The sequence below is a fragment of the Lytechinus variegatus genome, chromosome 3, assembly GCF_018143015.1.
Source record: "Lytechinus variegatus isolate NC3 chromosome 3, Lvar_3.0, whole genome shotgun sequence".
In the NCBI taxonomy this organism is placed as follows: Eukaryota; Metazoa; Echinodermata; class Echinoidea; order Temnopleuroida; family Toxopneustidae; genus Lytechinus; species Lytechinus variegatus.
The window spans coordinates 62,454,630-62,473,454 of record NC_054742.1 but is presented as its reverse complement, the minus strand read 5'-3'; the positions used below and the strand labels follow the sequence as shown (position 1 = coordinate 62,473,454).

Genomic DNA, 18,825 nt, shown 5'->3' with positions numbered 1-18,825 from the left:
CTTGCATGCTCCCCCTCCCCCATTTATTCATAGTCAATATTTTTCAATGTAAATATAGGCTTATACTAAACATTTATATAGCGGGTTTACATATTATCATGCCCAAAGGCTCTTTACAACAATATGACAAAAAAGTTAACTTGTGCTCCCCAAGTGCTTACAAAAATATGAAGGGTGTATACAGATAAGCTTAGCGTTTATTAGAGCTTATTTTTTAATACTCGATACTCGTAATGCAGAACATAAACAGATTTTGATAGGGAGACTATTCCAGATAATGGGTCCAGGTGAAGCTGATCCTTTCTGGAATTTGTAAAGGAGAACGTAGTGAATAGTGAAATTGTTGGACTGGAGAAAATATGAAATATATTGTGGTGTCATCATTTCAACATGCTGCGCCATTCCTATGGAATAAACTTCCAAAAGAATTCCGCAATATTTCTTGTCTCACCACTTTCAAAAGTTCTCTGAAAACCTGGTTATTCACAGCCCCTCTAGTAGGTTTTCTATCTTCCTTCCTTTTTCTTTTTCCTTTTCTTTTTTCTTTATTGCACCATGAGCATCTTTTTATGATGGATACCGGCGCATTACAAATGTTCACATTTTTAATTATTATAACTAAACAATTGATGTGAGCGGAAAAATTCAAGATTTACACCTATAAAAACAGGACACTCAGTATTCACGTTTTGTACGTCTACTCGGTGAAATTTTGAATACAAATTTTCGCGAAATCCCACAAAAATTAAGCAAATTTTAGTTTCAAAATACCCCTTCCAGATTATTTGTTAATAGACCATTTTTTCTCAATACAGCAGGTCAAGTTGTTTTTGGGGAAAGCTTCCACCCCCCCCCCCCCGCCCCCTGGATAGGCCTATATCATGGTGAGTCCCTAAAGCTGGCGCTCTTCCCTGATGACTCGCAGTCGATGAAGGTCGCAGCGGAAAAGCCCATAGACATCTGTACAGCTCGCTGGCTTGCGCTGACCAGAACCCGGAAGTGACTTCCACATTGAACCATGATAGGCCAATCAATTAATCAATCGGAGAGTAGGATGACGTCATGCGGCGCCAGTTTGTGGTGTGTCGTTTTGTATTCGTTGTTTGTTTATTTCGCAATAATTTTAATCGTTGGGGCGACGAAACTGGTATAGGGCGTGTACGTGTACGATCGACGGGTATACATTATACCGGCAAAGCGCATTCAGCCGGCATTTATATTCACGAGTTTAGAGGAGAAACAACGAGCACTAGCTCTCTCAACCAGATTTTGCTACTACCAAGTTTTATCACTCGTTAACAAGCTACGGGACAGCATTTTTAGCAGGGTTAGAAAGTACACTGCAAAACTTAGATTCCAACGTTTAGAATCTACCCAACAATTTAAAAAGTTGTTCAGCTTCATGAAATACAGCAACTATTTCTCGGTGATGATGGAAGTTTTGCCCGCAGAAACAGATGTTCCCAACAGTGCCAGTATTCCTTTCTCATCGTGGATGATGGAGGACCAAGCTAAAGTTTTGAAAAATGATATAAAATTGAAGAAGCGTTCCAGGGGAAAACGCAAACCAAAGAGGAAGGAGAATCGTCGGAGAGCAAGACCAGGAAAGTCACGAAGCGGTTTTCTGACAATTGGTGCACCTTTCAACAATAATGAATTTTTAATTAACCAGAGAGATGCCACAGTGATCCAAAGAAATCGGCAACCACTAGTCTGGGCCCAGAAGAAGGTCTCATGGCCAAGAATTGTGGACAATGCTCTTCTCCACATAGCACAAGTAGTAGTGGGGGTTCTGAAAGTACGTCCGACTATGAAAGCCTTCATTCACCTTCTGCATCTAGCAGCAGCGGATGTAGCGTTGAAGCCGAATATCCCCAAGATGACAAGATAAATGATGAAATGTTTGACATTGATTTTGCCCTGCAGAACTTCGAAGCTGATTACTCCGCTCATCAATGGGAGCTGAAAACACAGTTGATGACATTACCAAGACAGCAGCTGGAAAGCAGATGTTCGCTTCTGATGGACCAAGTGAAAGATTTAGAAGAGAGGATCGAAAAGAGGGTCGTAGGGCATGTCCAGGAATTGGAACTTGAATTAGAAGCTCTGAGGAAGGAGAACAGAAGATTGAAAAGGGTATCTGCAGACCGTTCAACACCAGAATGAAACATCACAAGAGTGATTTCAACAAGGAGGAAACATTCCAGTCAAGATTGGGATTGATGTTCGTCCTACGATGCTCCTTTGGTTCATCTTTGAGTGGATGCATGACGATCATTGGAAGTTCACCCTGAAGTTTTCGACTGCACGCACCAACATGACATTATTAAAGGTGTGCATGTGCTCTTATGATGTCGTGTTACTGTTTGTCATTTTTCTATTCTGTTAAATTTACGTTTATAAAGAGAAGAATGTCTTCTGAATTATAAATACTTTCAGATATTGGAAAGATGATTTTGAGTTGCTTTGCCATTGCAAACTATTGATATTGCAAAAGAAGTCTAGGCTGCACAGTAATAGTGGATTTTCCAAATAGAACTCTGGGAAAAAGAGTAGGTAATGGAGCCAATTGAAAGGCCATTATGTTTTCCCGAATGGATATTCTTTTCATAATTTAGTTTCATAATATTCCACGTCAACGCTCCTTGACCTTAGTACTTGCCAATATGATTTGAATTTCTCCTAATTTACTGTACTCTTTTCTTCTGTACATTTAATCTGTTATGATATATGATAAAAACTTCTGCAGGTTTTCATTTGCTGTACTGTAAACATGATTTGAATGTAATAATATTTCTTGAAGTGTTCTTTCTTTTGTAGGAATTTCAGAGGTAAGGAGATTACCATCAAGGACACCAAATAGCAGACGGGATCGATACTGCATCAACAGCTCCCCGACAATTTGCTCTCACCAAGGTACATATCTATATACCTATACAGTGTATCAGATATTAGGAGAGCAATGAAAAAGAGCACTTTTATTTAATAATGTTACATCCTTGCTTGTGATTGTTAAAAACTATGTCATCCACAACAAATTGTTTGGTTTCCTTTGAAATTAAGCATGCCCTTTAGAAGATTTCATTTCTGTAAATGTATTCATTATATCTGTTTATTCGAGGTATTGGAGCTACAAGTTTTCAATATGTTTTTTCTGGCAACACCATATTGCAAAGTTTAGGGGGGGCGTTTTCAATGGACCTCGTATCAGAAAGTAGAAACTAGGATAAGATGACTCAAATTTCCCTCAAATGAAAAGGCAAATTACTGTAAATTGTAAGTTTTGTTAAACAAAAAGGAAATTATGTACTGACAAATGGATCAATAAAAAAATAAGAGAAAATGAATTGAATTTATTAGGGCTTTTTTTCCTTTTATAATTTGCACTATTACCATACTTAAAGGGGAATGAAACCTTTGGAACAAATAGGCTTGTGTAGAAACAGAAAAATCAAAGAATAAGAATAAAGAAAGTTTGAGAAAAATCGGACAAATAATGAGAAAGTTATGAGCATTTGAATATTGCAATCACTAATTCTATGGAGATCCTCCCATTGGCAATGCGACAAGGATGTGTGATGTCACTGATGAACAACTTTCCCTTTGGTGGACTATAAAATACCCTCAAAATGTCTCTTTTTGCTTTTTCTTACGATGATACAAACTCTTTATCCATTATGTATTCTTAAAAAATATGTATTACATGCCCTCATGTAGAAAGAACACATTATCTATGGATAGATGTGATAAAGAGGCAATTCAAGTGAAATATATACTAAAGTAATGGGGAGAGTTGTTCATCAGTGACATCACACATCTTTGTCGCATTGCCAATTTGCTATCTCCATAGCAATAGTGATCGCAATGTTCAAATGCTCATAACTTTCTCATTATTTGTCCGATTTTTCTCAAACTTTTGTTGATCTGTTTCTTTGATTTTTCTGTTTTCACACAAGCTATCTTGTTCCAATGGCTTCATTCTCCTTTAATGAGAGGTTAGTGTCCTTGAAAAGGGTTTTAAAAAACATAACGAGTAAAAAAAACAACAATACATGTGTAGTTTTCTTATTTTCCATATTCAAGTTTTGAATTTACTTTTTATTTTGTTTTGAAATCATGGGATCTGATCATTGTGGAGAATACTGATATTTCCCAACTGTCTAGTTTGAGTATCATCAAAAATTGAAAAGTTTAATAGTGAAAGGCTGATGTGAGATTTGATGAAGATTAAATACCTATTGGCTATCCAATTGGGATTTAGAGGAGAAATCATCTGTATGATATGATGATATGATAACAGAGCTGCCAAGTAGTACAGATTTTCTGTATTTAGTATTGAAAAATGAGAAGAATACTGAAGGTTTCATGCAAAATAATGATTTCTAAAGTTTTCCTTTTTGTGTTGTCCTATGGTACATTTCCTCACCAAAATAATGATTTTCAGCTTTTATAATGCTGAAATGTGTGTGTTCAGATTGGCAGCTCTGTGATAATTCATTTTCTTTGGATTGGAATATATTCATTCTTTACATCCTTTTGTCACTTACAGATGGCCTGCAGAGAGTGAGTGACATCACACCACTGAAGTTGGCAACACTTTGGAATGGTATCATGGTATAATTGCATGTTCTTTTTATGCCATCTTCCCCATTTCCTTACACTCTAAAAAACAAAGAGTTAATTTAGCTCTTAGAGAGCATGTATAGTGACTGCTGATTTGTCTAGTTCAAATTTGAATGAGAAAAATCAGCAGTGCAGTCACTATACACGCTCTTTAAGGGCTAAATTAGCTCTTCGTTTTTTAGAGTGTCAGCTTTTTTTTAATTCAGTAAATCATGATTGACATTGCCTTGGGAAACAGCAAGAGCAACGGAGGCATATCCCATATTGGATTGTCTTTTTTTATTTGCATGGATACGGTCTCAAATTGATACTCTTTAGGGCTGCAACTACAAGAAATCCATCCCAATCCCGGACTGCTAACAACTAATTTAATGAAATGGTGTTCATTGTCCTGTTACTGTAAGAAGTAATTACATGTAGAAAGGGTTTATTTAATTTAATTCCTAGTTAATGTTCAAACGGTGTTATTGGATGTCATTTTTTTTTATCTCTGAACAAGTATATGTCCATATGTTTCTTTTCATTATATTTTTAAAATGTTCATACAGGTGTAGTCCCTGAAAAGAATGTATACCAAGTTTTCCTGTCCATATGTTATTCTCTAAAAATGTTTATTGTTTATTATTCCCTGAATAATTCAATATCCACACGTTCCTATTTATTATGTTATTTAAAATTTTTTCATTAATAAATTGTTGAGATATTAAAACGTAATTAATAATAAGATCTCGCTTTCTTGAACGTGTGTCATGATTTTACGGGCAATACAAGATCATTCAGATGAAGGTTGAACTATCAATTGTATAAGATTGCTGACAAGTCTGCTTCGAACAGAAAGTATACATTGATTCGATGTTATCCATAATAAATGTTTTAGCAATACATGTTTTCTGATTGTAGTAAAGTTTCTTGCAGTTGCAACAACCCCTTGCCATTTTAGAATGTCAGGCAATCAACATAGTCTGCTGTTCAAACCATTCAATCGAGTTTTGTGGTCTGAATACGCAGCCTAAATTTGAAACTAAGTTACATTTGTGTTAGACCATGGTTAGACCAACCTGTTGGTCAAATTTCAATCAGGGTCTGTGCCTGCAGACTACATTAGTTTTCAAGAGAGATGTGAGTTTGTGCATGGACCTAGGTCCATGGTTTGTGTGAAGTTGTCAAACTTGAATGCGAGAAGAGAGAAAGTATAGAAGGGGGGATGGCATTGATGTCTAAAGGAGAGAGGAGTGGGGTAAGTGAATGTTTAAGAGAAGAGTTGATCCAGAGGAAGGTTGGGGTGGGGGAATGGATGAATGCGGGAATGGTGCTTGGGGAGGGAGAGAGAGAGGGAGAGAATACGGAATGAAAGAGAGAAATGAGTTCTTGGAGAGGGAGGGAGAAAGTGATGAATGGGTGAGTGAAAATGAGAAGAGAAGAGGTATCCAGCTGTTATAAGAAGTGTGGGACATAGGTAATAGAATCTGTTCTGTGACAACAGAAGTCATGAAATAGATTAAATACATTTGTTTAAAAGGATGGGGTTGAGTTCTTGAACAAAATCGTGAACAAGTTATGTGTTCTAAGAGAAATAATGGGTGGTTAAAGTTGATGTACGAAATTTAACACACAAAACGGAAAGAATAAGCCCAAATCATTTCCATATTCAACCCTTCCCCCCCCCCCATATAGCTCTTTCTCAGTTTCTTTCTTTCCTTTTTTTTTGGAGGGGAGTGGTCTCCATTGCATTGTCATGATATCCCCAAGATCCTGGGGGATTGTAAATCACCACTATAGTATCATTGCCCAGCCAGTCAAAATTCATGATGATTTTGGGGAAGTTACCATTGGTTTCAAAGACAATCCATCGATTGTATAGACAATGGGTGTCAAAGGGAGCCATCCCCATTTTCCAATATATTTGGCTATACAGGCAGGCGCGGTTCCAGAGGGGGGCACAAGGGCCATGGGAAGACTGAGATGCCGGGAAAGGGATCGAGGAAAGGGCAGCTAGGGAGGCTTGATATGATTAATTAAGCATCAAAATCATCTAATCGTTTTAGGGGACACACATTCATATTATAGCATGGTATCTGGTATCCACTCGTCAATGGAAGTACCCCCCCCCCCGTGATGTACATTAAAAATGCAGGCATGACAAGTTACTCTTATCGTGACCTACTTTGGTGGAACGGAAGGACACCGAAAGTGCATTTTTAGTCAGAATTTAAAAGGGTGAAAAAGAGGCACATGGTCACATCTAAGGACCAATAGTCCAGTAAAATTTTAAAAGTTAACAAAATTTGGTGTTATTGTTGTATGATTTTTTATTCGTGATGAGAATAAACCATGTTTGGTTTGATTTGAATGATATTTTAATATGTCGTCTTGTCCACAACAAAATATATTATCAGCTTTCTTCAATCCATCAATCAATATTTCTTGAAGTATCCCAATTTTCCTTCCTTCCATCGAGCGCTATCGAGATGGATAATGTTCCAGCGCCATCTAGCGCGCGCTACACATTACAAGGACAAGATCGACAATCGACACATGCGCAGGTTTGGTCTTGGAAATACCTGTTTCTCTAGATAGATTAATTGAAAGTTCTACTGCTTAGATTTACCAATCTCAAAGATCCAAAATGAATATAAGATGTGCGAAGGTAAGTTAAAATTGAGGGGTTAGTTATTTTGTATTTTATGTTGATTTATTTCATATTTGTGAATGATCTACCGAGCCCCCCCTTTTTTTTAACCGAGTCCCACATGTGGGATTTTGTGTAAGGTCGACAAGTGTGTAACTGTACTATAAAGCTTGTTCTTTTCTTCCTCCTAGCCTGGAGGCTTCTGGGGAGTAAAATTATTTCTACTAATTATACGTAGGCTTACTCCCCATGAAGCCTGGTACGGCAAAGCATAGCCATAGTCTAGTCGCAGGAGAGTATTTGGATACAAAAATGTTGCTTTGAACATGTTGAATATTTCATTTGTTTAACTTGCACAATCTTAATCTTATCACTAGCCAGGAGGCTTCTAGAGAGTAAAAATCATGTACATGGGATACAACTTCATTTCCGAAATTTCTACGCTCTCGTTGTTATTTCTAGACAAGAATTCACTAAAAAAATGACAAAAATATCATGAAAAGAAGGAAGAGACTTGCCCGATGTTTACGCCGCCATCTTGTTTTCTATTGTTCTTCACCCACGTTACGCGACGCAAGCGTCCGTATCGTGGGTGAAGAACAATAGAAAAATGAAAACGAGCGCGTGCGCGTCAACGGCATGCATTTTCAAATCGATCGGCCGATATGTCTGATGTTTGGGATCATACCTTCCTTCCTTGGCCTGTAATTCCTGGTCAGTCCATTTATGGTTTTAGTGTTGGCAAGAGTTCCATATGCTCCCCCCCACTAAAATTGAAAATAAAAGCATTGATAAGGTTTAGAATAATATATCTAGCCCTAATATAGAACATATATGATGGGGGAGTGGAAATACATACCAAAATGTGGCTTTATTCCATCAAATTTTGAGCAGGATCTAGTGCTTGTAATTGTCCATAGACATCGGTTTATTTAGTCAATAAAAGGTCTGTGAGTAGATTAGTTGAACTATTGGCTTATAATCGTTTAAAATACCCCTTTTGGTATCAGCGCTTCTCACTAGCATAGCTGGAAGAGGTCTTGACTGCAGATAAAACGAGGTGAGTTCATACTAATGCAAGCAACAGTAAAAAAAAAAAAAGTAATAGAAAAATCTGAAGTGAACAAACTGGAAGTCTCAATAATCTTGTGATATTTGGTGGGGGGGGGGGTGCATATTAGGCTTGGGCGGTTCTAGTCTTGGCGAGAGTCGACTCCGATTCTTGCCCCAGGCGTCGGTTCCAGAGAGAGTCGACTCCCAGCGCCGATAATGAGCTTTGAGACAATGCCCCTACACGAGATACCTTTATCTCGGTGTACGCTTGTTTCGGTTCTTCTCCCAACTCCCTGGTCCTTTCCCCAGTCATCACAAGATCCAACTCACTGCATTGCAAACATAAACCACAGTTACCACACACACAAAAATTCTCTCCCCATCATCACAAGATCAACTCACTGCAAAGATAACACAGCACATGTTTCACCGTGGTTTGACCTTCGCATTGTTTCTTTGAAGTGATTGTTTCCGATTTTAGTGTTGTGATGATAGATTGATTTTGGTGCTTGAACGATATCTGAGTTGATTAATGGGAGGTAGAACCTCCATGATTTAATCCAAGTTTGAATGTTTGATACTTGGTTGATGTGAGCTTTGCGTGTTTACTATTTAGTGTTTTAGCCCATTATTTGTCAAATTAATCTAGAAAGATCTGTATTCGTGTCTGAAGACAATGTCAAAGAAAAAGAAAGTTCTTAATTTGTACAGTTCTGAGGTAATTTATTTTATCATACAGACATACCTGCAAATGTTATGAAGTTGAACAAATATCCTTCATACATACATTTTTGACACATTTAAAAAAAGACTTAAAAATTATTCATACAAATGATATATGTCATGAAGGTCATTAAATTGTTAAGCGTTCGTATCAGTTAGAGATTCGTGACAAATTAAAAAGGCCTACAAGAACCAAAATGGCAATTTCCAAATCATCCATCAAGGAAGCCTCGCAAAGCCTCTAATTGAAATGAAACTTATCCACGTCTTTGCAAATTTTACCTGACCTAATTTCTCCAGACAGTGAGAGAGGCCATGTGGCAGCCAAACCAAAACAGAATAAAAAGGGCGGCAATCTCGTACCCCCCACCACCGCAAGAATATCAGATTTCCAAACATGTGCTTCTCAAGATTGTGCAATACATGACGGAGACAAAGAAAGTTATGTAAACAAATTGCCGAGGGTTGATGTCCCTGAATTGAGGGACTAGTCTAAGTTTTCAGTCACTTAAGAAAATGGCGAACTGGCCAAAGGTGAAATTCATCATTGAAAAAAAATGAATGTTTGGATTGAAATAACTAAGATTAAATGAAATATGACTGAAAAATATCCATAGCTGAATCTCTACTTTTCTTACTGACAGAACAATAACATTTTTTATTATTACCTTCTTGCCAATATTCCAATAGGCAAGACTCTCATTTAAGACTAGCAAGCAAACGTTATCAGTGGGATTTTGGAATGAAATAAAATGCAACTGAAAGGAGGGAATGACCACAAAAGCGAAATTATTTGCTAAACACCCCCTCCAGTTGGGGTTATCTCCTCCAAACTACTTCATTTGTCCTCCCCACAAAAAAGATTTATTGACACTCTCGAATGACATTTTCCAGATGAGAAATATTCAGGAAAGGAAAAAATACAGTAGAACCTTCGAAGCCCACAATACCTTTACTGTTCAAACAAACTGTAAAATGCGTAGTTTTATGTGTGTTTCAATCATTAATAAAAGTATTAGGATGGTTAATAAACATGATATTCACTGAAGGCGATATGCAAATAAAGATATAGTATTATAAAGAATGCTTGTTTATCAATGCATTTAAATTCAAAGGGGAGACAATAAAAGAGGAGACTTAATGTCCTGAAGATTATCATTGATTTCGAAACATGGAATATATGATTCATATAAAATAAGGAAAATGAAAAGTAAACTTATTTTGAACAGATATATAAAAATATTTATAAACAAGAGGTGATAAACACTTCATTAAAATTATAATGAAATTCGTAGTGAATTACAACTTCTAAAAGGAGAAATTAACAAGAATAAAAGGGGAATAAGAAAAGAAGGAATGAGGAGAGAGAAGCTTTGGGGGAAGGATCGGCATGGGGCTTGAGAGTGTACATAAATGGGAGGGGGGTAGCAATCATCTATTCAGTCACCAAAAATCTTACACCTTCATAACTTCTCACACAATCCACACACAAATGCCAATACACTAACTTTCATGATACAATCACAAGTGTCGCTCAACACAACGCACGTGGTCTCTACTGGCATTTTACAGTCACATACACAGAAATACACAGTACACACAATGCACACGATGCATCTCCATACCACATGCAGTCATGCACACTGAGCCTAATGCACACGGTATACTGCAGAGAAACGTTCTGCTCGAAGTATGTGACTCTTCGGCTCCAAATTCCACATTTATTTTATCTTAGTGCTTGGATTCGGCGCTGAGAGTCGGCGCTGGGGCCGATTTTCGTCCATGAATGAGAGAGCATGGCAAAGACTCGAGTCCCTTTATCTCAGAACCGCCGCCGCTTGGTACTCGAGTCTCCAGAGATCAGGGTCGACTCCCCGACTCTGGCATTGAGAATCGGGTAGACTCGATTACCCGGCGCTGGCTCCCAAGCCTAGTGCATAGGGAACTCTTTCCTTAGTCTCGTGAATTCATTACTGTACGCATGCAGAGGAGTGGTAGTCATGGTAGATCAAAGCGATGATCCCACCAATATTTATCTAGAGTAAAGTCCCCAAACATCAGAAAGTTAGGTAATACCACATGTGTTTTCAGGAGGATGATAAGGCCAAAGGTCATGTAGGAGTTAAAGATCATATTGCATATTTTATTGATCACAAAATCAAGTGAGACTCGTGTTTTGCGAACTACCATGTTTCTTCTTAGATCTCAAAATTTGCTTCCATCTTTTTTGTAATTCATTCTTCCTGCTTGATTACCTTTGTGAAAGAATAGAAAACGTGTGTGACGACATTGAATTCTCTGAAAACTTGTTGAGGGACATGAAATATTTCATCAATTTTATTGTATTTTGTTTTGAATTCAACAGCCAGAAGACTTGATAAACATGCAGCACTGCAACCTGCTGTGTCTGCCAGAGAACTATCAGATGAAATATTACTTCTACCACGGGTTGTCCTGGCCACAGCTCTCGTATGTAGCCGAAGATGAAGACGGCAAGATTGTTGGATATGTACTGGCTAAAATGTAAGTTCAGTTGATTGATTACTTTAATATTCTTTCTGAAGGAGGGGGGGGGGGGGGTAGGCATATTTTTCATAAGGAAGTCTTTGTGAATTATGGATCATGAAGCATTACTGTGTGGTGTTTGCTCTGGTGTGTCAATTGCAGCCATGGAAGAACTCTTCTTTAAAAAAAGTAGATTCCAGTTGAGGTATTGATCTCATGTATAATCACAAATCATCCATTTATCATTATGTGCCAAAGATTTTGATTGAAGATGAGTAATTGTAATAAGCCAATTCACCATCACATTCTTCATAGTTGTGTTCTGTTATCATGGCTTATTATATGTTTATTAATAATTATAATTAATAATAATAATTGTAAATTTATATTGCGCAATTTCTATTTGGATATACTCAACTGCGCATTACAATAATAACAGATAAGCAGAAAAACAATTATTAACAGGATACGCAAAAATTTTAAAAGTAAAATTAAGTTCGCTAAATTAATCGAAGAAAAATAAGTAAAGATTAATTATTTCTACGAAATACATAACCAAAAACATGAAAAAGTAACTTCTTTATTAAAAACTATCTTGAAAGAGGTGGGATTTCAGTTTGGTTTTAAATAAGTTATTACCTTTGTTATATGATTTACCGATAACGAGGTGATTATTAAAAAAAAATACAAGGCCATTGAACCTATTATTTCTGTCCTTGGCCTTGCCCTGGGGGGCCTTTCATGAAAGGACTTGTCGGACGTTTTATCCGACAAGTCCCATTTTATCCGACAGTTACTATAGTAACAGTGCCTCTCAGCCAATCAGAATCAAGGAAAGATGTCAGATCTGACAACTTGTCAGACAAAAATGTTGATGAAACGGTCCCCTGATCTTATTGAAATGACAGGCTCATCTTACTCTCTTTGTTCTGAGTCTAACACTCTTGTTTTTAAAGGGATATTTTGATACCAACTACTTCCTACTCATTATTATTTTTATTCATTCCTAGGGAAGAAGATCCCGATGAAGTTCCCCATGGTCATATCACATCACTGGTTAGTATTATGTAGTACATTTCCCTTTACACACAAAATTTATTTTGAGAAGGAAATTTGGGTCTGTAACCTGGCAGGGTCTTAACAGGACGTCTGTGCGGACTCAAGATGGGCTGGGGTTGTGATTCTACCTCGCTTCCACCCTCATTGTAGCAGGACAAAATTTGGCATTCCCGAATTATTCCTCCCATTACCGCAGGAGGAGTGTCTTAATAGGAGTGGGTTGTGGGTATTGTTTTTACCTTGACTTTTTCATGACAAGGTAGTCAGAAAAGTGTCTGTTAGGACGGGGCTTTAGTCAATGGATAAGATCACAAGAATTATGGATTCACTGCTCTATATAGTATCATGTGTTCTCACTACTGCACTTCATAGAAAAGTAATTTCTGGTGCAAATTGACTTTGAAAATCATAAGCCCTGCACATTGTACTTAAGGTTCAACCATGGCTATAGGGATTGGGGGGCAGTTGGGAGCATCAGTGCCCCCCTAAATATTCCTTGCCTGCATTTTGAAATCATATACCATAGATGAAGCCTTATTAGTTGTTTATTTGAAGTGTTGTACAAGTTTGATACATTAGTTGAGTCATTTTTTTGTGATCTGTGTAAGTTGTGAGTAGAAGATGTAAATCAGAGAAAGAGGTCTGGTCTATTTGAATAATTCAAAGTATGAATTAAATTTGAATAATTTTGAATAATTTAAATTTGAATAATGTAAAGTATGAAAAACCAAGAGTTGACTCCTCCAAATATTCCAGTCTTTTTATAACCTCTGGGATGACTAATTATTATTACTATTATCTGATTATTTTGCAGGCGGTCAAGAGGTCTCATCGTAGACTTGGTCTAGCCAGAAGCTTATGAACCAAGCATCGTTGGCAATGACCGAATGCTTCAATGCAAAATATGTGTCATTGCATGTGAGGAAAAGGTTGGTTTAACCCAAAATAGATTGGGCTATTTCAACACTTAAGAAGATTGGGGAGGGGGGCTGATTCAGGCCCCCCCCCCTTATGATCTCGGCCGTCGATCTCTCGATCGCGACAAAAATTTACCCATGGCATTATCTACAAAACTACAATGTCAAATTCTGCGAAAAATCTCATTGCTAATTAATTATGCTAATTTTATGTGTTAAATCATAAGTTTGCTCTAATTAATAAAATAATGCCCCTAAAATGTTAATTTTTGTTTCACATACTCTAAATAGGCATCTTATCAAATTTATTTTAAAAAAATTTCAACATCACATTTACTTTCTCATGTATTTTATTGTTATATAAATTTCTTATGTATATCTTTGTTTTTCGACTTTTTATTGTTTTTTTCAATGTAAATTGTCGGGGACGTTATTTTGAACATAAAACAAGATAAAATTAATTGATTTTAAGCAGTAGAAGGAAAAATAATGATACATTTTATGAATTTGGCTAAAAACACTATTTGCATTGGATTTGTACACAAATTCACGTTTTTCGTAATTTTGAATCAGCCCCCCCCCCCCCCCATTTCTTAGGGTTCAATATTTAAATTGCCATTGAGCATGTTTCTAATGGAAAACCCTTAAACACTGGACAAGATGGATATGTGCAGTATACAAATACCCTATATTATTATTAATAATAATATTGTTGTTGTCAACCCAGCATGTTTTCTGCTATTATCGAACAAAATTGCAGGGTTTTCTGTGAGATGGGAGGTGTCCTCGAATTACCAGCATAGTCTTAAGGTCAAAATATATTTATAAGGTCACAGGTCAGGTTACGCTCATTCTGCCTTGTGCATTACAAACGTACTGAGATGATCAATTGAAAATATATGTTCACTATCCAATCAGAAATCCAATCATTCCCTGACAACTGCTTATGTTATCGGTAGCTGCATTGTGAATTTAAACAAATATTTAAAAATGAATCATAAATATCAAGTCTGAAGAAGTGAATTAAAGCTTGACCTCTCTTGCAAGATATCCCTCTAGGTTGCCACATTATTTGGTTATTATGTAGAACTTTAAGAGTGATAAAAAAAAATATATTATCATTCTAGGTAGATCTTGTAGGCCTATATGTTTTTCGTGATAAATCAATCATATGGGTCAGTGGATAACCAGGATAGATCAGGGTCCCGTAACACAAATGTTAGCGATTAATCCATACCATGGATTTGCCCATTAATCATAAATTCACTCATTTATTTCTACGCTCTCCATTGAGTAATATATTGGTATGATTAATTAAGATTATTTTCTATTGACTGTTTCCCCTCTTTCTCTTTCCAGCAACCGTGCTGCTCTTCACTTGTATCAGAATACACTCAAATTCACGTAAGTATTGGTCTACTGATCTCTACTTCATTTAAAATCCAGCGTCTTTGCATGTATACTATTCTTCATTTTATCTCCTCCATGGTTTAGCATTATGTATGTAATCTTATATATTTTACTACGAAAAATTACCTTTATTTTCATGATAAGGATGAAAGGTGTATCCTATTTGATGATTTTGGTAATTTTTGAAACCCTTTTTTTCCTGGCTGTGAAAAACAACACTTTTTAAGCTTTTGTTAATGAGCATGGTGTCCATCTTGTTATAGCAGTGCCACCTCCCTCCTTTCCCTGGCAATCAACCTAACGTTGGTTGAGCAGGGCACAATATAATTTAGATGAAAGAATATCATGCCTGGCATGAACCCACAACCTTCTGATTGAAAGAAGAGTAAAAACACAACTTCTTGTAAATGAAGATCACTGAAGCTTGGTGCTCATTACACAATCCATTATTACAACCCGATTTTCAAAGAATTTTCATTGAAACTCTCTGTATGAATATAAGCAAATTTAATTCTAAATTGTAATGACGTCAGTATCGGCTGCGACGTGAAGCCAATTTGGACTTTACTCGGACCACAAGACTTTCAACAATGCAGAATTCTGATTGTGGTATTCCTGGCATTTTGACAAATTTCAAGTGAAATAATTACACTTCTTGGATTTTTGACATTTAATGCAAAATGGGATTTTATCACGTAGTATGGGATTGTGTGTTGTGCATTGGGCTTATTAATAGCCTTGTATAGAGTTATGTAGTAACATGGTTTTAATATTGTGATGACATTATCTTTTTTACCATAGGACAAATGATATAGAACCCAAATACTATGCAGACGGTGAGGATGCCTATGCTATGAAGAGAGATTTAACATCCTTCGGAAACAAGGTATGTTCATAGTGATTTCATGAAAACAAGAAATTAAGGTCTTAGATGTAAAATACAGGGTCTTTGGGAAGTATGAGCTATTTTCTGTTAATCCAAAAGACTTGACACGAGTAGATTCCCCTGTAATTGAAGTTATTAATGATATTCTTATCACTTATACAGCGTTTTTTGTATTAGGCCCAAAGCGCTTTGAATTAATTAAATGGAATTGTATAACTACAAAAACAGTGTTTAAATGCTTTTCTGCAAATTGCTGGTGATGGAGGCTGTCTAATTGCAGTATTTTCAAACTAACACAGTAAAAGTTGAATTATCACCAGCTGATGTACGAGTTAATGAAAATATGAGACCAAGAAGGTCACCACCTAAACCAAGTGCTCTTGTTGGTGTATAAAGAGTCAAGCAGTTACCTGCATACTCTGGAGCCTGTTTTTCAAGTGTTTTGTACATAAACATGAGTATATTGAACATTATTCTCTGTTTCAAAGGAAGCCAGTAAAATGAATTTAAGGCGTGCGTACTGGTTGGGAAAGAGATCTGTAAAATGAATTGTGCTACCTGTAGTCATTGAATGTGCATTAATTGATTTATTTATTGACAAACGTTATGTTAAAAAAGGTTTAGTTAGGAGATAGATTCTTGTTCGAACTAGTACAGGTTGATTTTCTTGCGGAGCGTAGTGGCCCAGTGGATTAGTCTTTGGACTTTGAAACAGAGGGTCGTGGGTTCGAATCCCAGCCATGGCGTAATTTCCTTCGGCAAGAAATGTATCCACATTGTGCTGCACTCGACCCAGGTGAAGTAAATGGGTACCTGGCAGGAATGTATTCCTTGAAATGCCACCACGCTGTAAAAGGCTGTGAGGCTAAAGCCAGGGTAATAATATCCAATTAAGCGCATAGGGACGCATTTAGCAGTGATATGCGCTATATAAGCATGTTGGTATTATTATTTCTTTTTCGTTGACAGAAGACAAGCGTTGAAGAGGTTGGGAAGGTCCTGGAGAAGATGACGGTGGAGGAGAGCGGAGAGCAGGAGGATGGAGCCGCTCAAGGAGCATCAGGGGATGGTAGTACTCCCTCCCCTCCCTCAGGGGGCATAGAGAGGCTCCAGCCAGGTACCGAGAAACAGAAAGAAGGTGATAAGAAGTCATCTCAACCAGGGAAAGGTGGCAAAGAGGAAGGGGGCGGTGCGACGGGTAAAGGAAGCGGGGAACATCCGCCCAAATCGGGGAGAGAGTCTAAGAAGAGAAGAAAGAAGGCTGCAAGTGAGGCGGCTGCTAAGGCTGAAGAAAAGTCATGAGACGGGGAAAGTGTCAAATTTCTTTAGAGTAGTATTTTGGGAGTTTTGATCATGAGTATTTATAATGGCCTTGGTTGTTTTGTTTATCTTCACACATACAATATACAAAAATGTAATTGGAAAAGTCAATTGCTAATGAAAGAGTTCAAATAATATTGTTTAATGGAAAAAAAAAGGATTCGGATATGGTATGTTGTGTAATTGAGAACAAGAATAGGTTATTTTTTAAAGTTGAAAGCATATATGCAGGTACTCTAGCAAATACAGTTCCATTTTTCTTTTCATTACATCAAGCACAGTAAAGCAAGTGTTTTAAGTCATGAAAAGGGTATTAAGTGAAATATTTCAACAATTTACCAATAAGTTACATTTGAGAACAACATTGAAATTTTACCTGCCTAAAGGTTAAGTTTGTGAAATGTCATCATAACTTAGAAAGTAAATGGTCCTAGTTCATGAAACTTAAACATAAGGGTAATCAAGTATTATTGAACATCCTGCCCGAGTTTCAGGTCACATGACCAAGGTCAAAGGTCATTCAGGGTCAATGAACTTTGGCCATGTTGGGGGCGTTTGTTGAATTACCATCATAACTTAGAAAGTACACAGACCTAGGTCATGAAACTTGGACATAAGGGTAATCAAGTATCACTGAACATCCTGTGCAAGTTTCAGGTCACATGACCAAGGTCAAAGGGTATTTAGAGTCAATAAAATTAGATTGTGTTTGGGGAATTCAAACAAAATCTTAACAGGTTAATATTTTTGAAATGTCAAAGCTTTGAAAGTACATGGATCTAGCTCATGGTAATCAAGTTTCAGTGAATATCCTGCATGAGTTTCATTTAAGGTCTATTTATCCATCCAACACAAGAAAAAAATCCATTAATACCTTTGATAAATTGCAAATTTGTATCTGTGGGCTATTTTCATTTAGATATTTGAAAGGCAAATAAATATTATATATCGATATCACTTTTCTCATTTTCCTCTGTTTGTCAGTATATTAGGTGAGAAGGTGATTTTGTGAGACTGACATTGGTAACACAAGAATATTAGAAATATGTCTCTCCTTCATTAACTGGATTCATAGCTATTTTTATGACCTATCAGCTCATCCATTGCACCTAGTCTCTATGCTAGCTGAAGCTAATAACCTGTGTAACTATTGAATTCTGTAGACACACCATTATTGGTTAGTCATTGGGAATAATACATCTCCTTCATTTTATGATGAGGTTAGGGTGATTTGTATAGCTGTCACACATTACATAATGATAATAATAATGGGCATTTATATAGCACCATCTATAAATATTCTATTCCGAGGCGCGTTATTGTTATTATTACCCCGGCTTAAGCTCGAGCTGCCTTTCAGCGCTCATGCATTCAAGGAAATAATCCTTCCGGGTACCCATTCACCTCACCTGGGTTGAGTGCAGCACGTTGTGGATAAATTTCTTGCTGAAGGAAATTACACCATGGCTGGGATTCGAACCCACGACCTTCTGTTTCAAAATCAGAAGACTAATCCACTGGACCACAATGCTCCATATGCATGAACATGTTAACATTACTGTTAACATGTTCATGGGTGCTAAGTCAGATTCTATATCGTTCTGATTCTCATCAGCTAAAAGTTGAAATCTGAGCTGTGTACATTAACATACCTGTTTTTACATGCATCTAAATACAAGTATTCATTTGTCAAAATTTGA

General features: G+C 36.9%; 1 protein-coding gene and 1 long non-coding RNA gene across 2 annotated transcripts; both read left to right on the top strand.

The window, feature by feature from the left end:
- Positions 1-1,138: 1,138 nt before the first annotated feature.
- LOC121411596 lies at positions 1,139-4,731 on the top strand. Its single transcript, XR_005969502.1, has 3 exons — positions 1,139-2,332; positions 2,821-2,916; positions 4,550-4,731. It is a non-coding gene; the product is annotated as an uncharacterized LOC121411596 (long non-coding RNA).
- A 2,394-nt stretch (positions 4,732-7,125) lies between these two features.
- On the top strand, positions 7,126-17,110 carry LOC121411595 (N-alpha-acetyltransferase daf-31-like). Its single transcript, XM_041604397.1, is given in 8 exon segments — positions 7,126-7,270; positions 11,394-11,551; positions 12,544-12,589; positions 13,407-13,437; positions 13,440-13,521; positions 14,869-14,913; positions 15,721-15,805; positions 16,775-17,110. Coding segments are annotated over 8 exon segments (801 nt in total). The 5' UTR covers positions 7,126-7,249; the 3' UTR covers positions 17,108-17,110.
- The last annotated feature ends 1,715 nt before the right edge of the window (positions 17,111-18,825 follow it).